This window comes from Stegodyphus dumicola, chromosome 5 (genome assembly GCF_044657685.1).
Source record: "Stegodyphus dumicola isolate Sdum_Otavi_A_Nest chromosome 5, ASM4465768v1".
Classification (NCBI taxonomy): Eukaryota; Metazoa; Arthropoda; class Arachnida; order Araneae; family Eresidae; genus Stegodyphus; species Stegodyphus dumicola.
In genome coordinates, this window is record NC_140772.1 from 16,619,146 (window position 1) to 16,638,530 (window position 19,385).

General features: G+C 38.1%; 1 protein-coding gene across 2 annotated transcripts in view; it reads left to right on the plus strand.

The window, feature by feature from the left end:
- The window catches only part of LOC118183526 (uncharacterized), a 162,106-nt gene that overhangs the window by 90,447 nt on the left and 52,274 nt on the right, over positions 1-19,385 (plus strand). For both annotated transcript variants that reach the window (XM_035353109.2, XM_035353110.2), the window contains exons 4-5: positions 9,840-10,019; positions 13,569-13,751. In XM_035353109.2, coding sequence (XP_035209000.1) covers positions 9,840-10,019; positions 13,569-13,751 — 363 coding nt within the window. The remainder of the gene's footprint in view (positions 1-9,839; positions 10,020-13,568; positions 13,752-19,385) is intronic.

Here is a 19,385-nt window from a genome sequence, read left to right on the forward strand (position 1 = left end):
GGATGGCATATGCGATTACATATAAGAGCCGGATACGGTTACAAATACAAGCAGGGATTAATTACATTTATTGAATTACGGTACCAATTGCAGTAATATAGGAACTGGGCCCAAATGCCGCCAAAGGGTCGCCCAAGTTGGCATCTTTTGGTGATTTATCGCCAAATTCGGGGACAAAATTAAGTGGCTAGCTTAACGATATCTAGCCAATTTAGCGAGATAGCCATTAATGTCAATATTAAATGTACTTAGCCCTGTAATCTTACTTTTCCGATTTTTCATGTTACAAAAGATACTACAATTTAATATATAATTTCACTAAAATTATTTACATACACATAAATTCGTAACAGTGCTATACTTGCATAGTGGTTTCCGGGTCAGCAGTTCCAAACAGACAATAAAGTCTTTTGTTGTATCCGCAGAGGTGTTTTATACCATTCCCAGAGTTGCCAACTCTCCCGATTTAGGCGGGAGACTCCCGATTTTCGACCGCTCTCCCGCCAACCCTATTAACAATATATTTCTCCCGAATTTTTCTTATTCTTAAAATTTCTCACGATTTTTATGGAACTTGGCTTAATACTTTGTTATATGAACAACAAAAAAAGTGATTTTGGACGTCTGAAAGCAATTGAATTTTCTTTAGATTATATCTAAAACAAAACCTTGCGAATTAGATAACTTCTGCTTTGTGAGTGAGAGCATATACGTATCCAGAAACGTCATTCTCCAGTTCTCCAATGGGCATCGTGCTCCACTGTGTGTCATCTGGCATATATTAGCCAATGAGGACAAAGCAAGCTGTTATTTGGATGTTCTTTAGTTATTTCGGTCATTTTGTCCTGAGTTGTGTGAGTACACGTGCCTTCGGGAAATAGTTTTAGAAATTATCACCTTTTGTTATGTCTGCGTGAAAGGTGAAATACTCGTGTACGTTTCAAAAATCGTACACAGTTGACTTTCCTTCCATTATTTCCTCAAGGAAATGTAATAAATTTGCGATGTGTACCGCCCGTCGTTGCGATTTTTCGATTTCGCATGGTGGAAGGGCGGATGTTCTCAAACATGTGCGTACACAAAAACACAAGGACAACAGGAGTTGTTTTGAAAAAAACGGAAAATTAAATTTTTCTTCGGAAACAAAGGACCAAAAAGTTATTAATGCAGAATATTTGTTCTCTGCCCTTTTTACTGGAGCACAACCTGCCACTGAATGCATCGGATCACGCTGCAGTTTTATTTAGAAAAATGTTTTCCCGATAGTGAAATCGCTAAGAAATGCTCAAGAATCAAAACAGGTGCAATTGTAAAAGAACTGGATTTGAAAAATAAATCTTCAGTTATTGATTGCATTAAAACAGCTCTGTTCTGCCTCGCTACGGAAGCAATAGTACCGATTCAAAACTGTATCCAATTGTTGTTCAAAACTGTATCCAATTCAGAGTCTTTAGAAATTGAGTGCAGTTTACTTTCTGTCCCCACTTTAGAAGGACATTTGACAGATTTTAATATAGCACAGCTAATTATTAAAACTTTAAAAGAAAATGCAGTTCCTCTGGATAATTGCTTAGCACTTGGTGCCGATGATGCACCAGTATTGGTAGGCTTGAAGACTGGTGTTGCAGGCATCTTGAGAAAGGAAAATTCAGATTTGCAGATTATGAGGTGCACCTGTCACCTCTTAAATTTAGCAGCTGAAAAAGGGGAAGCTTCTTTACCAATAAATGTGGATGAACACGTTGTTGATATTTATTATTATCTTGAAAGGAGTTCTAAGAGGAAGGAAAAATTGAAACAGTTCCAACAACTGCATAACAGCAGTTTACAATTAGAAAACTTGGATGAAGTTATAAAATCAGCTAGGGCTGACACCCAGTGGAGTTTAATTGGAAAACTGAAAGATGCTGATTGAATTTTAAAATATAGTGAACTGTCTAGAATTATGTTGGCCATCTTGACAGTTCCCCATAGTAATGCAGAGTGTGAGAGGATTTTTAGTGTTGTTGGGTAAACGAGGACTAAATTTAGATCTAATATTAGTGATGACAAATTAGAAAAACTTTTTTTTAGCGAAAGCAGGCCTACATGGCAATTGCTATGAACAAAATTATGAAATTTCTTTTTTAAAGAAAGAAAATCTGCCACTGTTTATAACATTTGTACAAAAACTGACTACAGTGTTTTTTTTAAACGATGCAAGTAATAAAAATGTTTTTTATGTGTCGGGTATTTTTGTGTTGCTTGCATTTAAGAATTAGTTACTATTTGAATTCATTATCAAAAACTATATTTTCATCATTTAAAAAGTCTTTTTAACATTGTGAAAAATCTCCTGATTTTTGAGTGTCATAGATTGGCAAGTATGCGATTCCCCTCCAACTGCTTTCCAAAGTCCAAGAATTGTCTTGCAAATTACGGTGTATAAAGACAGTGAATAATAAGGGTTACCAAATGGAACATTTAAAACACAAAAGTTTAGGTAAAATATTTCTGTAAATACAATGAAAATCATCTAAAAAATGTGCGAACACCCTCTGTATATTAGAGCCAGCTTAAAAAATATATAAAATTCTATGTAACGCAAGTGAATTTCCTACCATATTTCTGCAGTTGCAAAGATTTTGAATCTACGTAGCTTAGTATAAATATATGTTGACTGAAGAAAGCAGTAAACTTACTTTAATGAATGTATGAGTTGTGTGAAAAATGTTTAATAAAATGTTTTAGAGATGTTTATTGCATTTGCACTGCATCAAATTAATACTTAAAATTTGCAGTGCTCAGCGGAAACATAACAGTAATGATTAAAGACTTTTCAAACATCGATAGTTATGAGCCTGCAAAACATGTGTTACGTTTTCTTTTTGTGATACCAGTGGTTACGTTATTTTCTTCCTTCACGTTCGTACGGGGTTCGTGTGGATTTGGAGTGAATAACGACAATACTGCTTGATGAAGTATCGAAACACACTTTATTGGCCGGTTTTAATCAGGACAGCCTCCAATAACACTTTTTACAGTCGTCAGAGATCTACTATAAACACGCTGGAACAATCAGCGACACAGCCTTCACACTGTCAGGCAATAACACAGCTTCCTGCAAAGCACCCGACTCTGCTTTCCGGAGTACAGCTCCCGACCCTGCTTGGTCGTTCTCGGAACTCCACGTACTCTCGAGATTCTCCACGCTACAACTCGCGATGCACTCGACGACACACGAGCACAGCTCCCGACTCTTCGGTTCGGTCTTTCCCGGAGCTCAACACGCTCTCTCGACGATACACTAACCGCGATACACTAGGAGGCTCTTTCGATGCACTCGACGACCCACTCGGCTTTCTGCCCGGCTGTCAACTCGATCGACTCCGCAGGGAGTGACTCGCTAGACGAGACACACTCTCGATGAGAGACACACACTAAGACACACTAACTGACTGCGGACCAGCAGGGTTTATATAGCTCTCGGCTTGTGTTCGAGAACATTCTGGGCTAAACCGGTAAGAAGTCGTTCCAGAAGGTTCTCCATCCGTCCATGCTATATCGCAAGTTTTGTCACCAAATGTCGCCAAATGGGCGATTACTCGCCAAATGTGGCAACCCTGCCTTTCCCTTGCCATTTTTGGCAACCCTAAAACTGCTTTGCGGGGAAGCTATCCTACCACGCCTGTACATTTCGTAACACATGCACAGATTTCTGCCATAGCATGCGCAGTGGTATTTTTTGACAGAACATGCTGTTTGGAAGTGCTGACTGTGCAAGTATAGCACTGTTAAAAATTTATGTGTATATAAATAATTTTAATGAAATTATATATTAAATCTTTTGTACAATATAACATGAAAAATCGTAAAAGTAAGATTACAGGAGTAAATAGTATATTTATTATTGACGTTAATGGCTATGTCGCTAAATTGGCTAGATATCGTAAGCTAGCCACTTAATTTTGTCCCCGAATTTGGCGATAAATCACCAAAAGATGCCAACTTGGGCGATCATTTGGCGGCATTTGGGTCCAGTTCCTATATTACTGCAATTTGTACCATAACTGAATAAATATAATTAATCCCTGCTTGTATTTGTAACCGTATCCGGCTCTTATATGTAACCGCATATGCCTGCCAATAATTTCGAGAAATGGAAAGTACTAGAAATCTCTCGGCAACTTGGTGAAAACTGTATAAGACCGGAAGGAGCATTTGCTGTCAGTTTTAAGTTCAGAGCCGACATTGGAGTATTGAAAGATCGTACGAGCATTGCTCTTTGGATCCGCTTTGTATTGTGTTGTGTTTAACATTCTCAGTAGTTTAAGTTCTTATTTCTCAGTAGCAACTGCTGAGAATGTCCTCTGTGATAGTGAGAAGATCTGTACAATTGCTTTTATGGAAAGTTCCAGAACTGACCAATGTTTCTTTTGATAAAATAAATTGTACAAAGCTATCATAGGTTCTTTGTGCATTCAGCCCATTACCAGCCGGTACGCACGCAACAGTTTTTCAGTCACCTTTTAGGATATCAAACTGATAGCTCAGTTCCTATGCCTTGGAATAGAAAAATTACATTATATACACTGACTACCAATAAATATTTGGACACCTATGCAAATGATGATATATGCGGTCCTAAGATACGTCACGGACTCCGCCGGTGTATATCGTGTAGGAAACAGCATCGGCTTTAGTCGCATGCAAGATGCCTCGCAATTCGGAGCTCTCTGATTTCGAGAAAGGTATAATTATAGGGTATCACAAATGTGGCCGATCCTTAAGGGACATATCTACCGATCTGAAGTACCCAAAATCGACAGTGGCCTATGTGATTAAGAAGTGGAAGGTGAGCGGTGATTGTCGGAATGTGCCCCGAGTCGGCAGACCAACGAAACTGGGAGATAGAGACCGACGAGTGCTGTCCGGAGAAATTCGGAAGAACCGCACCCAACCGATGACTCTCATCCGCGAGGAGTTTCAACGGGCATCCGGGAGTATTGTTTCAATGAATACCATCCGTAAGGAAGCACATCTGCTTGGTTTTCATGGTCGTGCTGCTGCCCATAAGCCTTTGATCACAAAGTCCAACCGCGTTGCTCGGTTAATGTGGTACAAAGCACATCGAAATTGAACCGTAGATCAGTTTAAACGGGTTCTTTGGAGTGCCGAATCAAGATTCGCCCTTTACCGTTCAGATGGCAGGGTCTGGGTCTGGCGTCTACCTGGAGAACGTCTCCTGCCAGAATGCATTGTGCCAACAGTCAAGTTCGGCGGAGGTGGAATTATGGTCTGGGGGTGTTTCTCCTGGTATGGGCTGGGACTCTTGGTCCCCATTCATGGTAAGCTCAACTCCGATGCCTACTGCACTATTTTGGATGACAATGTGCTTCCTACGTTGTGGCAGTTTTACGGGTTGGACCCCTGTTACTTTCAGGACGACAATGCCAGTTGTCATGTTTCGACGTTAACCAAGGCTTGGTTTGGTGCCAATGGAGTTCATCGAATGGACTGGCCTGCCCAGAGTCCAGACCTGAACCCTATCGAGAACGTCTGGGACGAGTTGCATCGCCGAATTCAGGAGTGCACTACCCGTGCAAAATCGATGAAGGAATTTATGTCTTCTTCAAGCCGAGTGGAAGAAAATACCACTAGCTGTCATACAAAGACTTGTGGAAAGTATGCCCCGGAGGGTCCACGCTGTAATTACCTCTCGTGGAGGCTCTACCAACTATTGATTTTGAATAAAGTTAGTTTTTCTTTTCTATCACAGGTGTCCAAATACTTATTGGTAGTCAATGTACAACTTCGACCAACTTGTATTGGCATAACTTCGTATCAGTCTTGCAAAGGTGCATGATTGCAATATTTTTACAGTAAAATATTTCGTAGGAAATGTATTTATTCGTAATTACTAAACACCCGAGTATTACCTATCCAGCATGGGATGCCTTGGCGGAGGGAAACAAACTAGCTTATATTAATTTTTTACAAAAGAAATATCATATGCAAGTCATTTCGGACGTTAAGCATGAACGCTACCAGTATTTTGTGATTTCATGTATTTATCACAAGGGTCCATGACATTTGGGCGACAACCACTTAGCCGACGATATACTTAACCTACACCAGTTGTAATACATTGGGGGTACACTCAGACCGTCCTGGCCACGAAATGGTCTCATGGTAAAAAAAAAAGAGTGACTCCTTAGCCGACAGGACATTTAGCCGATACGAACACTTAGCCGACAAGAACACTTAGCCGACAGGACATTTAGCCGACACGGACAGTTAGCCGGCGGCGACGCTTAGCCGACAGAACATTCAGCCGACACAGTTAGCCCTCAGGACATTTAGTTAAGGGACATTTAACTGTCAAGACATTTAGTCAACAGAACATTAAGCCGCCATTGACGTCTCCCTGACACCTACCCAATAATTATTTAATCTTACTATCAATTACAAAATTTTTCGACTTCTCCGTAAGTTCAATATTTAAGACATTTTTTTTTTCATCTATCAGTAAAATTCATTTTTCGATTCTTAAAGATCCTATATGTGCTTTTAATTCTTGTGTAATTTAGCATAGTCTGATATATATCATGCTGTTTGGAGAATATTGGCCAAATTGAAAAAGCACTGAAATTTTTCTTCAGGGGATATGAATTAATTTTCGAAAGCAAAAAAGAATTTTTTCAGCTAAGTACGACGGTCACTCAGTTACATTTACTGCAAAAATTGTTCATTTTATCAACTAGGTTCCTTTGAACACTTTCACCAATATTTCCTTTAAAAGCATTGTTCAAGAATAATAGTGAATTTTTCTTCGGTATTCAGATTTGGAACATTCTTCTCATTTTCTATCAACGCATTTATAAAGGTCTAGCCTAAAAAAGCAATTTTCATTGGAAGAGAATAGCTATATATTAAGTCAAACGGTGACTCTATTTCTGCTAGGCCCGGCGGTAAAGTCGCTGAGTACTGGTAGTTCGGTCCGAATCCCGCGAACGGACTGGCTGCATGGGTGTTCTCGTGGTCTTCCCCATGTGTAACGTGTATACGAACCAGTTTTTCCTTAGAAGGTCGACGAAGGTATCCATCCCTTTAGACAGATAGCCCTCTGGTTTTGCCAACCTACTTCTGTTAGGTGGCCGCAGGCCACGAGGCACGAAATCCTGGGGTCGAGTAGCCCACCAGCGGCCGAGCGGTAAAGTCGCTGAACACTGGTAGTTCGGTCCGAGGTTCGAATCCCACAATCGGGCTGGCTGCATGGGTATTTTCGTGGTTTTCCCCATGTGTAACGTGTATACGAGCCAGTTTCCCTTAGAAAGTCCTCCACGGAGGCATCCCTCCCCTTAGGCAGATAGCCCTCGAGGCTTTGCCGTAATTAAATAACCTAACCTAACCTGGGCTCGAGCCCTATCCCAGATTAATAAATATACAATACCTAACATCTAAATAGCATTCTGAAGGTGTAAATAGTTATACAATACCTAACATCTAAATAGCATTCTGAGGGTGTAAATAGTATTTCAGAAAAAAAAAAGTGGTTCCAGTGTGGCGTAGGGCGAATCGCTCTACTTCCTGACAAGGAAAGGAAATTTCAATAGTGGGAGGAGCGAAACTACTTTATATGGGAAAGAATGTAGCATAATGTGTTGAGTAAAGTAATGAAATGTGAAAATATTAGAACTCTGAAAGCATTGGGAAGAGCGAGATTCGTCGGATTAATGTCCTGTCGGCTAGCTGCCCGTGTCAGCAAAATGTCCTGTTGGCTAAATGTCCTTTTCGACTAAATGTCCTGTCGGCTAAGTGCCCTTGTCGACTAAATGTCCTGTCGGCTAAGTGTCCTTGTCGGCTAAATGTCCTGTCGGCTAACTGGTGTCGGTTAAGTGTCTCGTCGGCTAAGTGTCCGCGACCGTTATCACACAACTTATTAATACACGTAAGAGATGTAATTAAAGTACAGCGAACTATCTCTAAGATATCATCCACACGTCAGATGATTTGGGTCATCTGTAGATGTGGTCGTCTTAGAGATGTAACGTTTAATATCGCTCTTTACAGGTGTTCATATATATGTCGATAATTAAAAGAGGATGTCGCTACAAATAAAAATATTCCAAAATTTAAATAAATTTTTCTTAAGTAACGTAGCAGAAAAAGTACCTGAATGAGAAAATTAGGAAAATGGTCACCTCAGAGAGATGAGATTCAGTATCACTGTTTTAAAACGTTTATTGCATGGCTATTTTAAAAAATTTTGTCTCGGGTAGGTGATTGTTACGGAGTGGTTTATCATATGTTAATAAACGTTCAAAAATATGAAATACAGATAGTCCTCATTCCTTTTTATGTTCTCAAATCATTATGCGAATATATATTTACAACATTACATTTATACTTATATTTACAAAGTCTGAAAAACATATGTCTGCAGTGTTATCGTCGTGCGATGATTTGTAGATGCTCTGTTTGTTATCATGATATTTACCTCGAAGATGCTTTAAAACTGCATTGTTTTTGAACCGCTTTATTTTCGATGACGATGTTTTAGAATCGCGATGTTTTCTGCTTGCTTATTTTCCTTCCACGTTATTTTGCATAATAGTGTTTTCGCCTTGCGTAGTTTTTTACGCGACGTTCTTGCCTGTAACCAAAATGCCCCATGAAATAATTGATTTCTGTTGCACGACAGTTTCTCCTCAAGTAGTGCCTTACGAAGAAAAGTGTCCCATTTCTCAACCAACCCTTTATTCATTAGATTTAGCATTTGTAGACAACTTTCTCTTCCCTAAAGTTGTAAGGATCCTAAGTTTTACTAACGTTTATTTTATTTTAAAACTGTACTATCACTTCTTATTTTCTACTTCCTTTCAGAATTAAATGCTAACTTGTTTATGCAAATTTGCTAACGCCCAAGTACTTAAGTTGTGGATTTTTGCCAAGAGAGAGAAGGAGTTTTAGGAAGCAAGCTGCTTGCCACTGTAGTTTTACGAGTTTTCACTCGGTTACTAGTTGCTTTTAAGGCCAGAGGTTTAGCCCTCTTGATATTTGCAGACGTATCGTAGTTTTAGCAGCTCGGCGTACTACATACGTATCTTTTTTTTAAATAAAGGCCAGTCTTAGTGCTAGGCATTTGTATATTAATTCAAAGTTAACTTTTAGTTAGAGTTTTAGTTAGTAGTTTTTATATTCTTACGTTCCGACCACAAGTGGTTGGTGTTCCGAAGTTCGGAAATACCTGTAAAGTATTGAAAATAAAGGGTTTTGTATACCCTTCCTGCTTGTATTGTCTACTTCACACCTTCTTGAACATAGCTTGAGTAAGCTCCCTGTTCCTATTCAGGATCATTCGTGTTTCCAGCGCAAATAAAGAGCAACACAAGTCCTGACAAAGTGAAGTTTCACTTGAAAGGTTTTTATTTTAATATATAGGAAATCGTAATATTGACTGAAACAGTGTACTAAAACACGAGTTCTGCGAAGAAACACTATTCCAAAACACGAGTTATACGAAGGAGTAAAGTCAGAAACATGTCAAGCATTTTATAGTTCGACAAAGATTTTATATTAAAAGCTAGGAAATAAGAGTGTTTTTTTCTTCAATTATGGATTTTATATGGAATTTGTCCTACAAAATCCAATCTTAGATTGATGTCCTTAATCAACATCAATCCTAAGGTTGGATTTTTCTTAGTTATAAAACATAAGTACGACATCTGTACCTCAGCCATCGTTAAACTTTGATTACAAAAATCACCGAACAGACTTTTTCATTTTCTTTAACGTCAAAAGTTCATTCTGTCCTTATAAATATCACATTTACTGACGTTAATCTTTGTCCATTTCAGCTCAGCGTGAAGAAGCAATGCGAAAGCGGGAACAGGAACGGGAGGAGATGATCCTTCAACGGAAGAGAGATGCTGAGGAGCAGAAGCGTAGAATGCTTGCCATGTACGACCAAATGGCCAAATCGGCACCCGCTGGAGCTCCAAAGGTTATGGATATTAACATCTACAAAAATGCAGAAAGTGAGTTACTTTCTTAATTGAAAATGGTTCTAAGAAAGACTACCGTGTTTCCCCGAAAACAAGGTCTGGTCGTTTATTAATTTTTGATGCCAAAGACACGTTGGAGCTTATTTTCAGGGGGTGCCTTATTTTTATGCACAGCAACTAATATTTGTTCATGTTCAAGAAACACATTTATTTACGTGTAAATATTCAAAAATAAACAGAATCATTCATTCTAATTCAGCCATTCATGTTTTTTCCCTCATTTTTTCAATGACCATCGGCCCTACCCTCTCATGCTGAGCACGTGCGCAGAGGGTCTTCAAATGACTTGTTTATTGCAATGTTAAGAGTTTGGAGACATGTAGTAATTCCTGCGGGAATCATTATTTGATAAATTCTTCTTTTTTGCAAGGGAGTTCTTCGTGGTTTTAGCGCATAAGTGCTGGCAGAAAGCAATACCTCTTTGGCCACGTCGCAAAACAAGTGTTTAAAATAAATCAACTCATTTTCTTATTCCTGCTTGTGTGCACCAAGCTTTTTCAATCTTAAGAACATAAATACTTGAAACACGTTCAGTTTCCTCTTTATTTTACAGATGATTCGGAGGAAGGCTTTTTCCATCGACACGAATTACCGAAGTACATGTAATGCGTGCACTTTCGTAAACAGTAGAGGGAATGTATATCTATGAGGCACCCCTCCTGATCAATGGTACTCGGAAACCTTTGACACATAAACACTACAGTTTCATCCATAGCAATCATGTTCGAGAATTGGTACTTAGAGACACCGATGCCATCAACGAAACACTTTAATGCATGTTCACGTTTAATCTCTTCAGTATTTTCCAGTTTCAACAGTATTATCGATTTTCTCAGAAACAGTTCATATCCATGAAGAAAGCCATCCACCAGAGTCTTCTTGATGCTTTGTCTTCGTCTGACGATGTCGAGCTGTGGTGCCACTGCAAGAGCAAAAGCTTGAATGTCAGCCCCGCGAACAACCAAACACTTCGCCCTTCTGTCAGCAATTCCATTCACAGAAGATATGCTCTAATTCAGGAAATAATGGTTGCCAATTTGATCTACACTTCTTGGCATTTCCTTCATAGACCTATTGACTGAAGTTATTGTACTCAGATCTCCATTTTCGGACCATTCGTAGATCCAACTTCTTCTCTTCGCAGAAAGCTGTAAGACTTTTATCCTTGGAGTCTTCCATATTTTTTTCTTCCACTCGACGTAATACCTCTATCGTTTTGCACTAATTTTATCCGAGCATCAAAATTTGTTATTAAATCAAGTGCTAAATATCCGATGCTAACCCACCGTACTGAGGACTGAAGATTCTAATTTGTCCAACCACATTCTTTTGTTTCAAATGTGCATGTGTGTTGAGTCTGCACTTGGTTCATTCAGCTATAAGGCTCCGTCTGGGTGATGATCTTGAGTAGGGGAAGGGATCTTGATTAGGAGAAGGGCTTATGTTAGAAGTACCCTAAAATATCATGTTATGTCTTATTTTGTGATCAGGTCTTGTTTTCGAGGAAACACAGTATGCATTGGTTGTAGTTAGTTATTTGTTTTATTTGTTTGCTGCATCTTATGAAATATTTTTGTTGTGTATATTTTTAATCGAATTTGGGGCTATTTATTGTGTCTGTAAATTTTTGTTCCGTGCATTATGTTGCAGATCTTGTAATTCTGAATCATCGTTTGAATTATGAAGCTAGCTCAATTGAATCCTGAGATATGAATAAAAAATCTCATAAAGAACCTTGACGATAATTGTTTTCGCTAAGGACAATTTATGCCAACTTGGTGAAATTCTAGAAGTTCTTAGAAAACGCAGTTTCGAAGCCCTGTCAGCAAGTTTTCGAAAATGTTCCAGATATCTCGACACTGCAATTTTGCTCTGATACTCCAGTAAAAGATGCAGCTCTTTCTAGGAAAACCTAAATGAATTCCATTTACTGCCTGACATTTGAAATATCCAAAGTTAACTTTCTCCAGGGGGGGGAACATATGATGTAGTGGTATTGCTGTCTGAAGTAGGCAAAATATTAGTGAAGGGATAAAGTATCGGCTCTCAGAGTATGAAAAGTCCGGTCACGAATCGTCTTCTAGCATTTAAAAATATTGGAAATAATTATTCAATTCAGCTTTCTAAATAACTTTCACCGGAAACAGTGTAAGTTTTAACTTCTTTATGAAAGATTTTGTCCTTTTGGATTTATTTTCAATGTCAATGATATCACGAAGGGCAGCGATGAGTCTTGAAACTCTAAAAAGCTTTTTTATAATATCCTTACACTTCTCGTTCTGCGCATACGTATAAGGATACGTATAAGAATACGTATAAGGATACTCATCAGTCAATTTTGCCAAGGTGAAATTTCGTTATGGAATTTTTCCTTCTGATTTTTCTGTACACAGGGCTGCTTTGGAAAGAAGGCAAATGCTTAGCTTTATACCTGAATGTAGGCTTTTCTTCTACTTCGCATTATAGGTCAGAGGGTCTTGCACCTGAGACAACGCCTGTCTTTATGGCAACCCATCTGGGGGTGATCAAAGCGTTCACAGTGAAAACGCATCATGGGACTTTTTTCTGATCTGTATTTTCAGTTCCTCATCGTCAGTGGAGAGAGAGTCTTGAGTTAATAAATTATTTTTCGAGCATTTGCACATCTTAAAAAAGTATGAAGTAGCTTGACAAAGCTTTTTGCCTTGAAAATTGGATGATTTTTGTGATTGACGAAACTCTTGTCCATCCAACATTTCTTTATCCACAATATCGAAGGGCAATCCACGAATAAATTATAGTAATACAATCATGGGCTTTCTTTCTGAGCTACCTAAATTCCTAGCTATTCGATTGTTGACTACTGGACTAATATATTAATTTCAATATTAATTAGTTCAATAAGTTACAAATTCTGGTTTTTAATACTTTATAAAAATTTTATACATTGACTGAAAAGAGAATTTAGTATTCATTTTCATAAAGCTTTAAAATCTGCCATATGCACTGGATAAGTCAGCTTGCAGCCCACGTGACAACTGGTCACTACCCTTCGCCATTAGCTCCTGCCCTTCTGGACCCGCACTTCGAACTTATCCTCTTCTCAGCGCCCAAAGAGCAAACATCTGATGACAGCCGGAACACATCAAGCAGAATGCTTGATAATCTCGACATAAGTGTAACTTGGAACTTGAAAATCTCTCTCCCTATGCTTTCGGAGGATACTGCGGAGGTAGTCTTCTTAGAAAGATAATGCTCGATAATGATGTCTATTTATGTCCAAAGAAATGCTGGTTACTTTTAAAGGTTGCCTTCGTGATAGGTTTACGTATTTTAACGTACATATTCGTTTATTCAAAATATACGTAAACTTTTATAATTTAAGCGTCATTTAACTCGAAAAATGATTTCTTGTACATTTAAATAGCAACAGCTTCTTCTGTTTCAATGCAGATCTCGTTATGTAAATTTCTCAAGACTTTTATACATATCTCGTAAATGTAGCTTCAAAAAGGGAGAAAATATTTCATTTTATATTTTCAGCCTCACCTGCGCCGGTGGAACCACCCCCTAAACGAGATTTGGTAGAAGAAGCAATTCAGCAGCGGCAGAAAGAAGCAATAGAAAGAAAACGCAAAATGCTGGCAGCGTACGATGCTGCGGCAAAATCTGGACAACCCGGTCCCAAGACGGCGGATTTCGATGCCATCAATGAATCTACCTCAGGTATGTTTATAGGGTTATTATTATTATAATTAACCAGTTATTATGATTTAGATCTTTATTATAACTTCTCCGTTTCCTCACCAGAAATGTAAATCAGTTGGTCAGTAGTGATGTTTGGGGATTGTAGCACAGAACGCGTTTCAGCCTCTCGAAGCCATGTTACTTAGTTTGACTAAGTCAAGATTACAATTATTCCACTTTGCGTTATAGCTGCCGTTATTTAAACTACGATGCTGGCTAGAAGTTCTGAGCCATCTTAGATTTAAAGGTAAAAGTATAGTTTAGGGTACCCCTTGGCGAAACTTGGCGATTTTTGGCAGTACACAGTATGCTGTACACAGTATACAGTATGCCGATTAGTTACAGTTAAACAATAGTTACTTTTGGCAGTACACAGTATACAGTATGCCGATTTTGTGCAATTCTTTGACTCGTTATTTTGGCTTGCGAAGCGGCGATTTTTGCCGCTACACAAAGCCAAAATAACAAGACAAACAATTGCACAAACTCGGTATCCATGTACACATCGACTTATTTTCACTTAAAAAAAATCCTCGAATTGCACAAAAATGGCATTGCGCACTCCTTTGACTTTATCCATGTACACGTCGACCTATTTTCACTTAAAAAAAATCTCAGAATTGCACAAACTTGCATTGCGCACTCCCTTTACTTTGTCCATGTACACATCGATGTATTTTCACTTAAAAAGTCAAAGGAGCACCCAATTCTACAATATAGGCAAACAAAAAATACATAATCTCAATAAACTACATTTGAAACCAAACAATAAAATAACATAAAAAAAGGAAAAACACGTTATACATTTAAGCACTACTAAAATCAAATATTCACTGACCATGATTTTTGAGTTCCCATAGCCACGTAGAAATCAAAATATCAATCATACTCAAATGACATTTTTCAAACCAGGTACTCTTTCTGATCGAACGTTTCACATAGTGACCATCTGAACCTTTCTTCCTACAAACCCATTCAAATCCATCTAAACGGTTTTTACGTTCGACTAGACGCATATCCTTCCTAAATACAGGACACTTATAATGGCTACTAAGTAAACCTTCATTTACACACACCAGTCAATTAAAACTCTTTTCCCCTTTCGCTCTAAATCGTACTGAAACGTCAAATTAATCTTACTACATTAGGCCATTCTACCGTCTAAAGAATCAAACCAACACACACCCACAAAAATGCTTACAAAACATCCCATGATTCAAAATTTCCCAGAATCGTGCACCCGATTACGTCTTAAAAGGTTTCCATAACATTCAACTACTCAGGCTGCCATAAATGAAACAACAACTTGGCGATAAATCAAATAACAACTTCGCCACAATACAAGGGGTACCTTAAAGTTTACTCTACCCGATTTAAATTAAACTGTGTGGTCTTTCGCTGCAAAATTAAGTTCTAAATTTGAATTTGAATGCTACTTTAAGGTACGACGCCACAAGGTGTGGCTTATCTTGTCGAGCATGAAAAGTACGTTTATGTTAAATTGCTGTTTGTAATAAAAAGGTTATTTCAAATACTTTTCGAAGACTTTAAATTAAGACACAGCAATAATTCGCCTTACGTCCGTTGAGTTTGAATCTAGTTTATGCCACCAGAATGAGTCAGAGACTCTGTATGTTATCTGGCCTGATTTGGATACATCTGGGTTACAACTGCTGCATTTAGAAAGACAGCCATTAAAAAGTAGGAATTTGCATTCTGTCATTTAATTAATTTTAATTAATAGCCCTCAAACAGAATTTTATAACTTCTTATGTCCAGATTAGCTCAGTCTGCCTACATAAAATGACTAAAACATCTTTCTATTACTACTAGTCCGAAACAGTTGAAACAATAGTTACTTTCTATTTACAAATATCATAATTCAAATATTTAAAATATAATCAAATCATTTTTATTAGAATGTAATCTCTTCTGAGAATTTTTTACTCATTCTTGGGCTAGTGAATTCAGCAGTTTTTAGAGAAGGAGGTAAATTTGTAGACATTAGTTTTTTTTTTGTTTTTTTTGGGGGGGGGTATCAGGAGTCATGAAAAATGAGCATTGCCTTCATCGGGACTCGAATCACGGACCTCTCGAATACGCGACGAGCCTGCTGACCACTACACTACGAAGGCATGCTAAGAAGGCGGGAGAAATAATTTATATACTCCCCTTTTTAAAAGGCGACTGGGGATTAGGGGACTCAATCGCCAAATCCTGGGTGGTGGAGAATCATCATCCACCACCCTTTTAGTTCGGGCGCCACTTTATAGACATTGGGTTATTTGGAAGCAGGAACCTTGAAAAATGAGCATTGCCCTCGCCGGGACTCGAACCACGGACCTCTCGAATACGCACCGAGCGTGCTTACCGCTACACTACGAAGGTTATGCTAAGAAGGCGAGAGAAATACCTTATAAATTAATCGAGAATATTTCATCTGAAATTTATATCATACTGATAATCAAAATCTATAGCAAAAAATACTTTTTATTACTAGGCTGTTAGGTCCGGCCATTTCAGTTGTTTTACATTCTTGTTTGACAACGCGTAAACACACAAAAACTCCGAAATGGAAATTTGTACAAACATAAGGAGCAAAAAAGGAGGCAAAGAATCATTTTTCTTAATATTACTGGATTGTTGCGAATGAAATGGCCGATTGCAAAGACGATGGAACGATAAGAGCAGAGCTTAAATTGGACCGGAGCCCGGCTCCGGTACTTCTCAATTTTCAAGATAAATTACAATTCTAGCCGGAGCGCACCGGAGCCCTAAATAAGATGAGCTCCGGTAATAAGATGAGCAACTTCTTTTTATAAAACTGAACTACAATTTAAAAGGAAAAAATTTAGAATTCCTAACGTTTTAGTTTAACAATAAGCAGAGCTTGCAATACTCTATTTCCCTAGAAATACGAACTCATGAGAACATGAGACGTTCAAGTAAAGTCCTCTCACTCACTTCAAGTAAAGTCCTCTCCTTTTCCTTTAAGAAGGGATTTCTCGCCATGCCATCGTATCTAATGTATTGTTATCGATGCTTACAGTTAGTTATCCTCGCAGGGAGGAAAATTTGTGTTCTTAAATGTGCGTTAATTGACAGCGAGTACAATAAGAGTGAAATACTGAGATAAACTGCTTAAGCACGTCCTATACATCGTCTTTCCATAGTATTCACTAATGTAACCGAATACGGGGGGGGCGAAACGTGTAACCAGCAACTTTATATTCATCCTTAGGAGTCAGATTCAGGACTCAATTTATCTCTGACACACATGTGCTTGGTGGCTATAATTATATCAGCAGAGAGCCGCGGTCAAAGAGAACGTTCTCTCTCACCAAGATTCTCCTCATTTTTTGTTTCCACCCACTCATACCCTCATTCTGTTTCGCCCTGGAATTTTCATCAGCTATACTTTAACTATATTTAATTTTTGTGATGATAAAAGAACTTCCCCCCCCTACGATCAGAGCTTAAATTGGGCCGGAGCCTACCGGATATCGGCTACGGAGCTTCTTAGTTTTTGTAATAAATCATAATTCTAGCCGGAACGCACCGGAGCCCTGAATGCGGCACTTCTTTTATGTAATTGAATAACAATTTCAGTAGAAATTTTATCTCGAAAATTTTATTTTAATAATAAAATTATATTAAAAATAGCTTATTAAATTTCAATTTATCTCTTCACATTTTATTTAATTTTAATTATTTAATTACTTCAATCTTTAATTATTTCAATAAATAATAATTATCAATTAAATTATAAATTAATTATATAATAATTATTGATTAAATAACAATTTATGAACATCAATTAAATACCTATTAATTAATTTGATAATAAATAACTATTTAATTTAAAAATTATTAATGAGTTTAATTGTCATTTTATTTATTTATTTACTCTTATTCTTCTTTGTTGACTGTCCTCCATAGAGCTCCGGCACTTCTAATTTTAGAAATTAAGGACACCTATTTAACCAAAGTAATCTCGCATTGCTGCCAACATGTGGCAATGTCATTTACATCAATCATATTCGTAAAAAGCACTGTTTCTGGAAATGTGTCCAGAAGTGAAATTCTGCACTGTGTGCTTAATTCGTTCTTCGCTGGCAAGGCATTTCCTGGATCAAAAAGAGCTTCAACTGCCGGGAAAAATAGTCATCTGTTGGGAAAATGTGAGTAGAGTAAGAAGGATGAGGCAAATTTAGTATCCTATATTACTGGTTTGGTTGACACTGCTGTATGTGGTTAGGCGTTAGCCTGAAGCAACATTGACCCGACAAGTGCTTGTTGCTTAAGACACAGTTTGTCATACATTTACCGTATATCTGTACGATATACAGGTAGTCAATAAAGTCTGCGTACGTCAAGAAAAGAAATATCAAATCCAAATTTTAAGGTGCGAAAAGGGTAGTTTCTTAAAGTTTTATTTTTTAAATATTTAGTTTCAATAAGGGACTTTGAAATTATTTGACTGTAATATTTTCATATCTGATAATTTATGCACACTAATTTTTAAAAGATAAGTGGCCAGAAATCAAAGCCAATAAAGTTTGCGTACAACGCCAAGAAGGCGGAGGATTTCTTATCTAACTTTTAAACTTCAAACTTGAGCATGCAAAGATGGTTACACTTTCGAGGTCATTGACTTCTGAAGCAAATTTCACGTTGATTGGAAGTTGTTATTTCTATTGTTTTTGACGAAAATGACAACCAATAAAGAAATTCCTTTAGTTACGAGACAACTAATTATCAAATTGAGAGATGAAGGTAAAACTCTTCGTTATATTGGTGAAACCATTGGAAAACATTTTCTAGTGTGCAAAGAGTTATTCAAAACTATCTTGACACTGGTAGTCTTGCTGTAAAACCAAGACGTGGGAGACCGAAGAAGCTAACGCAGAGAGAAGAAAGAAAAATTCTTTTACGAATTAAACAAAATCCTTAACTTTCTGCTGCAAGCATTGCAAAAGCCATTTTTTTAACTAGCAACAAGGAAATTTCTCCTGATACTGTACGAAAAGTGCTGCGAAAGGCCGATTATCATGGACGCAAACCTACACTTGTGTGCAAAAATTAAGGACGAAGTCGAAAAATTAGCATATCAGCTGAACGAAGAGGCAGAGCGGACAGAAAGACCAGTCAGGAGATTAAGTAAGGTGATGTACGGTAGCACATGCGCAGATATGCAGGTAGACGTAATAGGGGAGTGTCTGAGTAGTATAAAGCATGTTGTCGGTGTAAGATCAGTATTTCTTGCAAAGAGATTGCACGCCGTATAGCAGTTAAAATCACACCGAGTTGCTGCCTCAGCGAGAAATGGCGAATAATCAATCTGTTAGACGACATCTTGATGCTTTTACCCGAGGTCGAATCATTGGGAAGTTGGAGGAAGGCCGCAGTGCGACAAGTGTGGCTACAGAGTTCGGAATTGCTCACAGCATCGTTTCACGACTTTGGAGACAATTTCAAACTACAGGAACAGCTATCCGGGGGTTTAGTAGGGGTCGTCCACGAGGAACCACACCCGCAGATGACCGGCATATTGCCTTACAGGCCAGAAGAAACAGGCGGTAGACAGCGGGAGAAATCGCTAGACACACGACA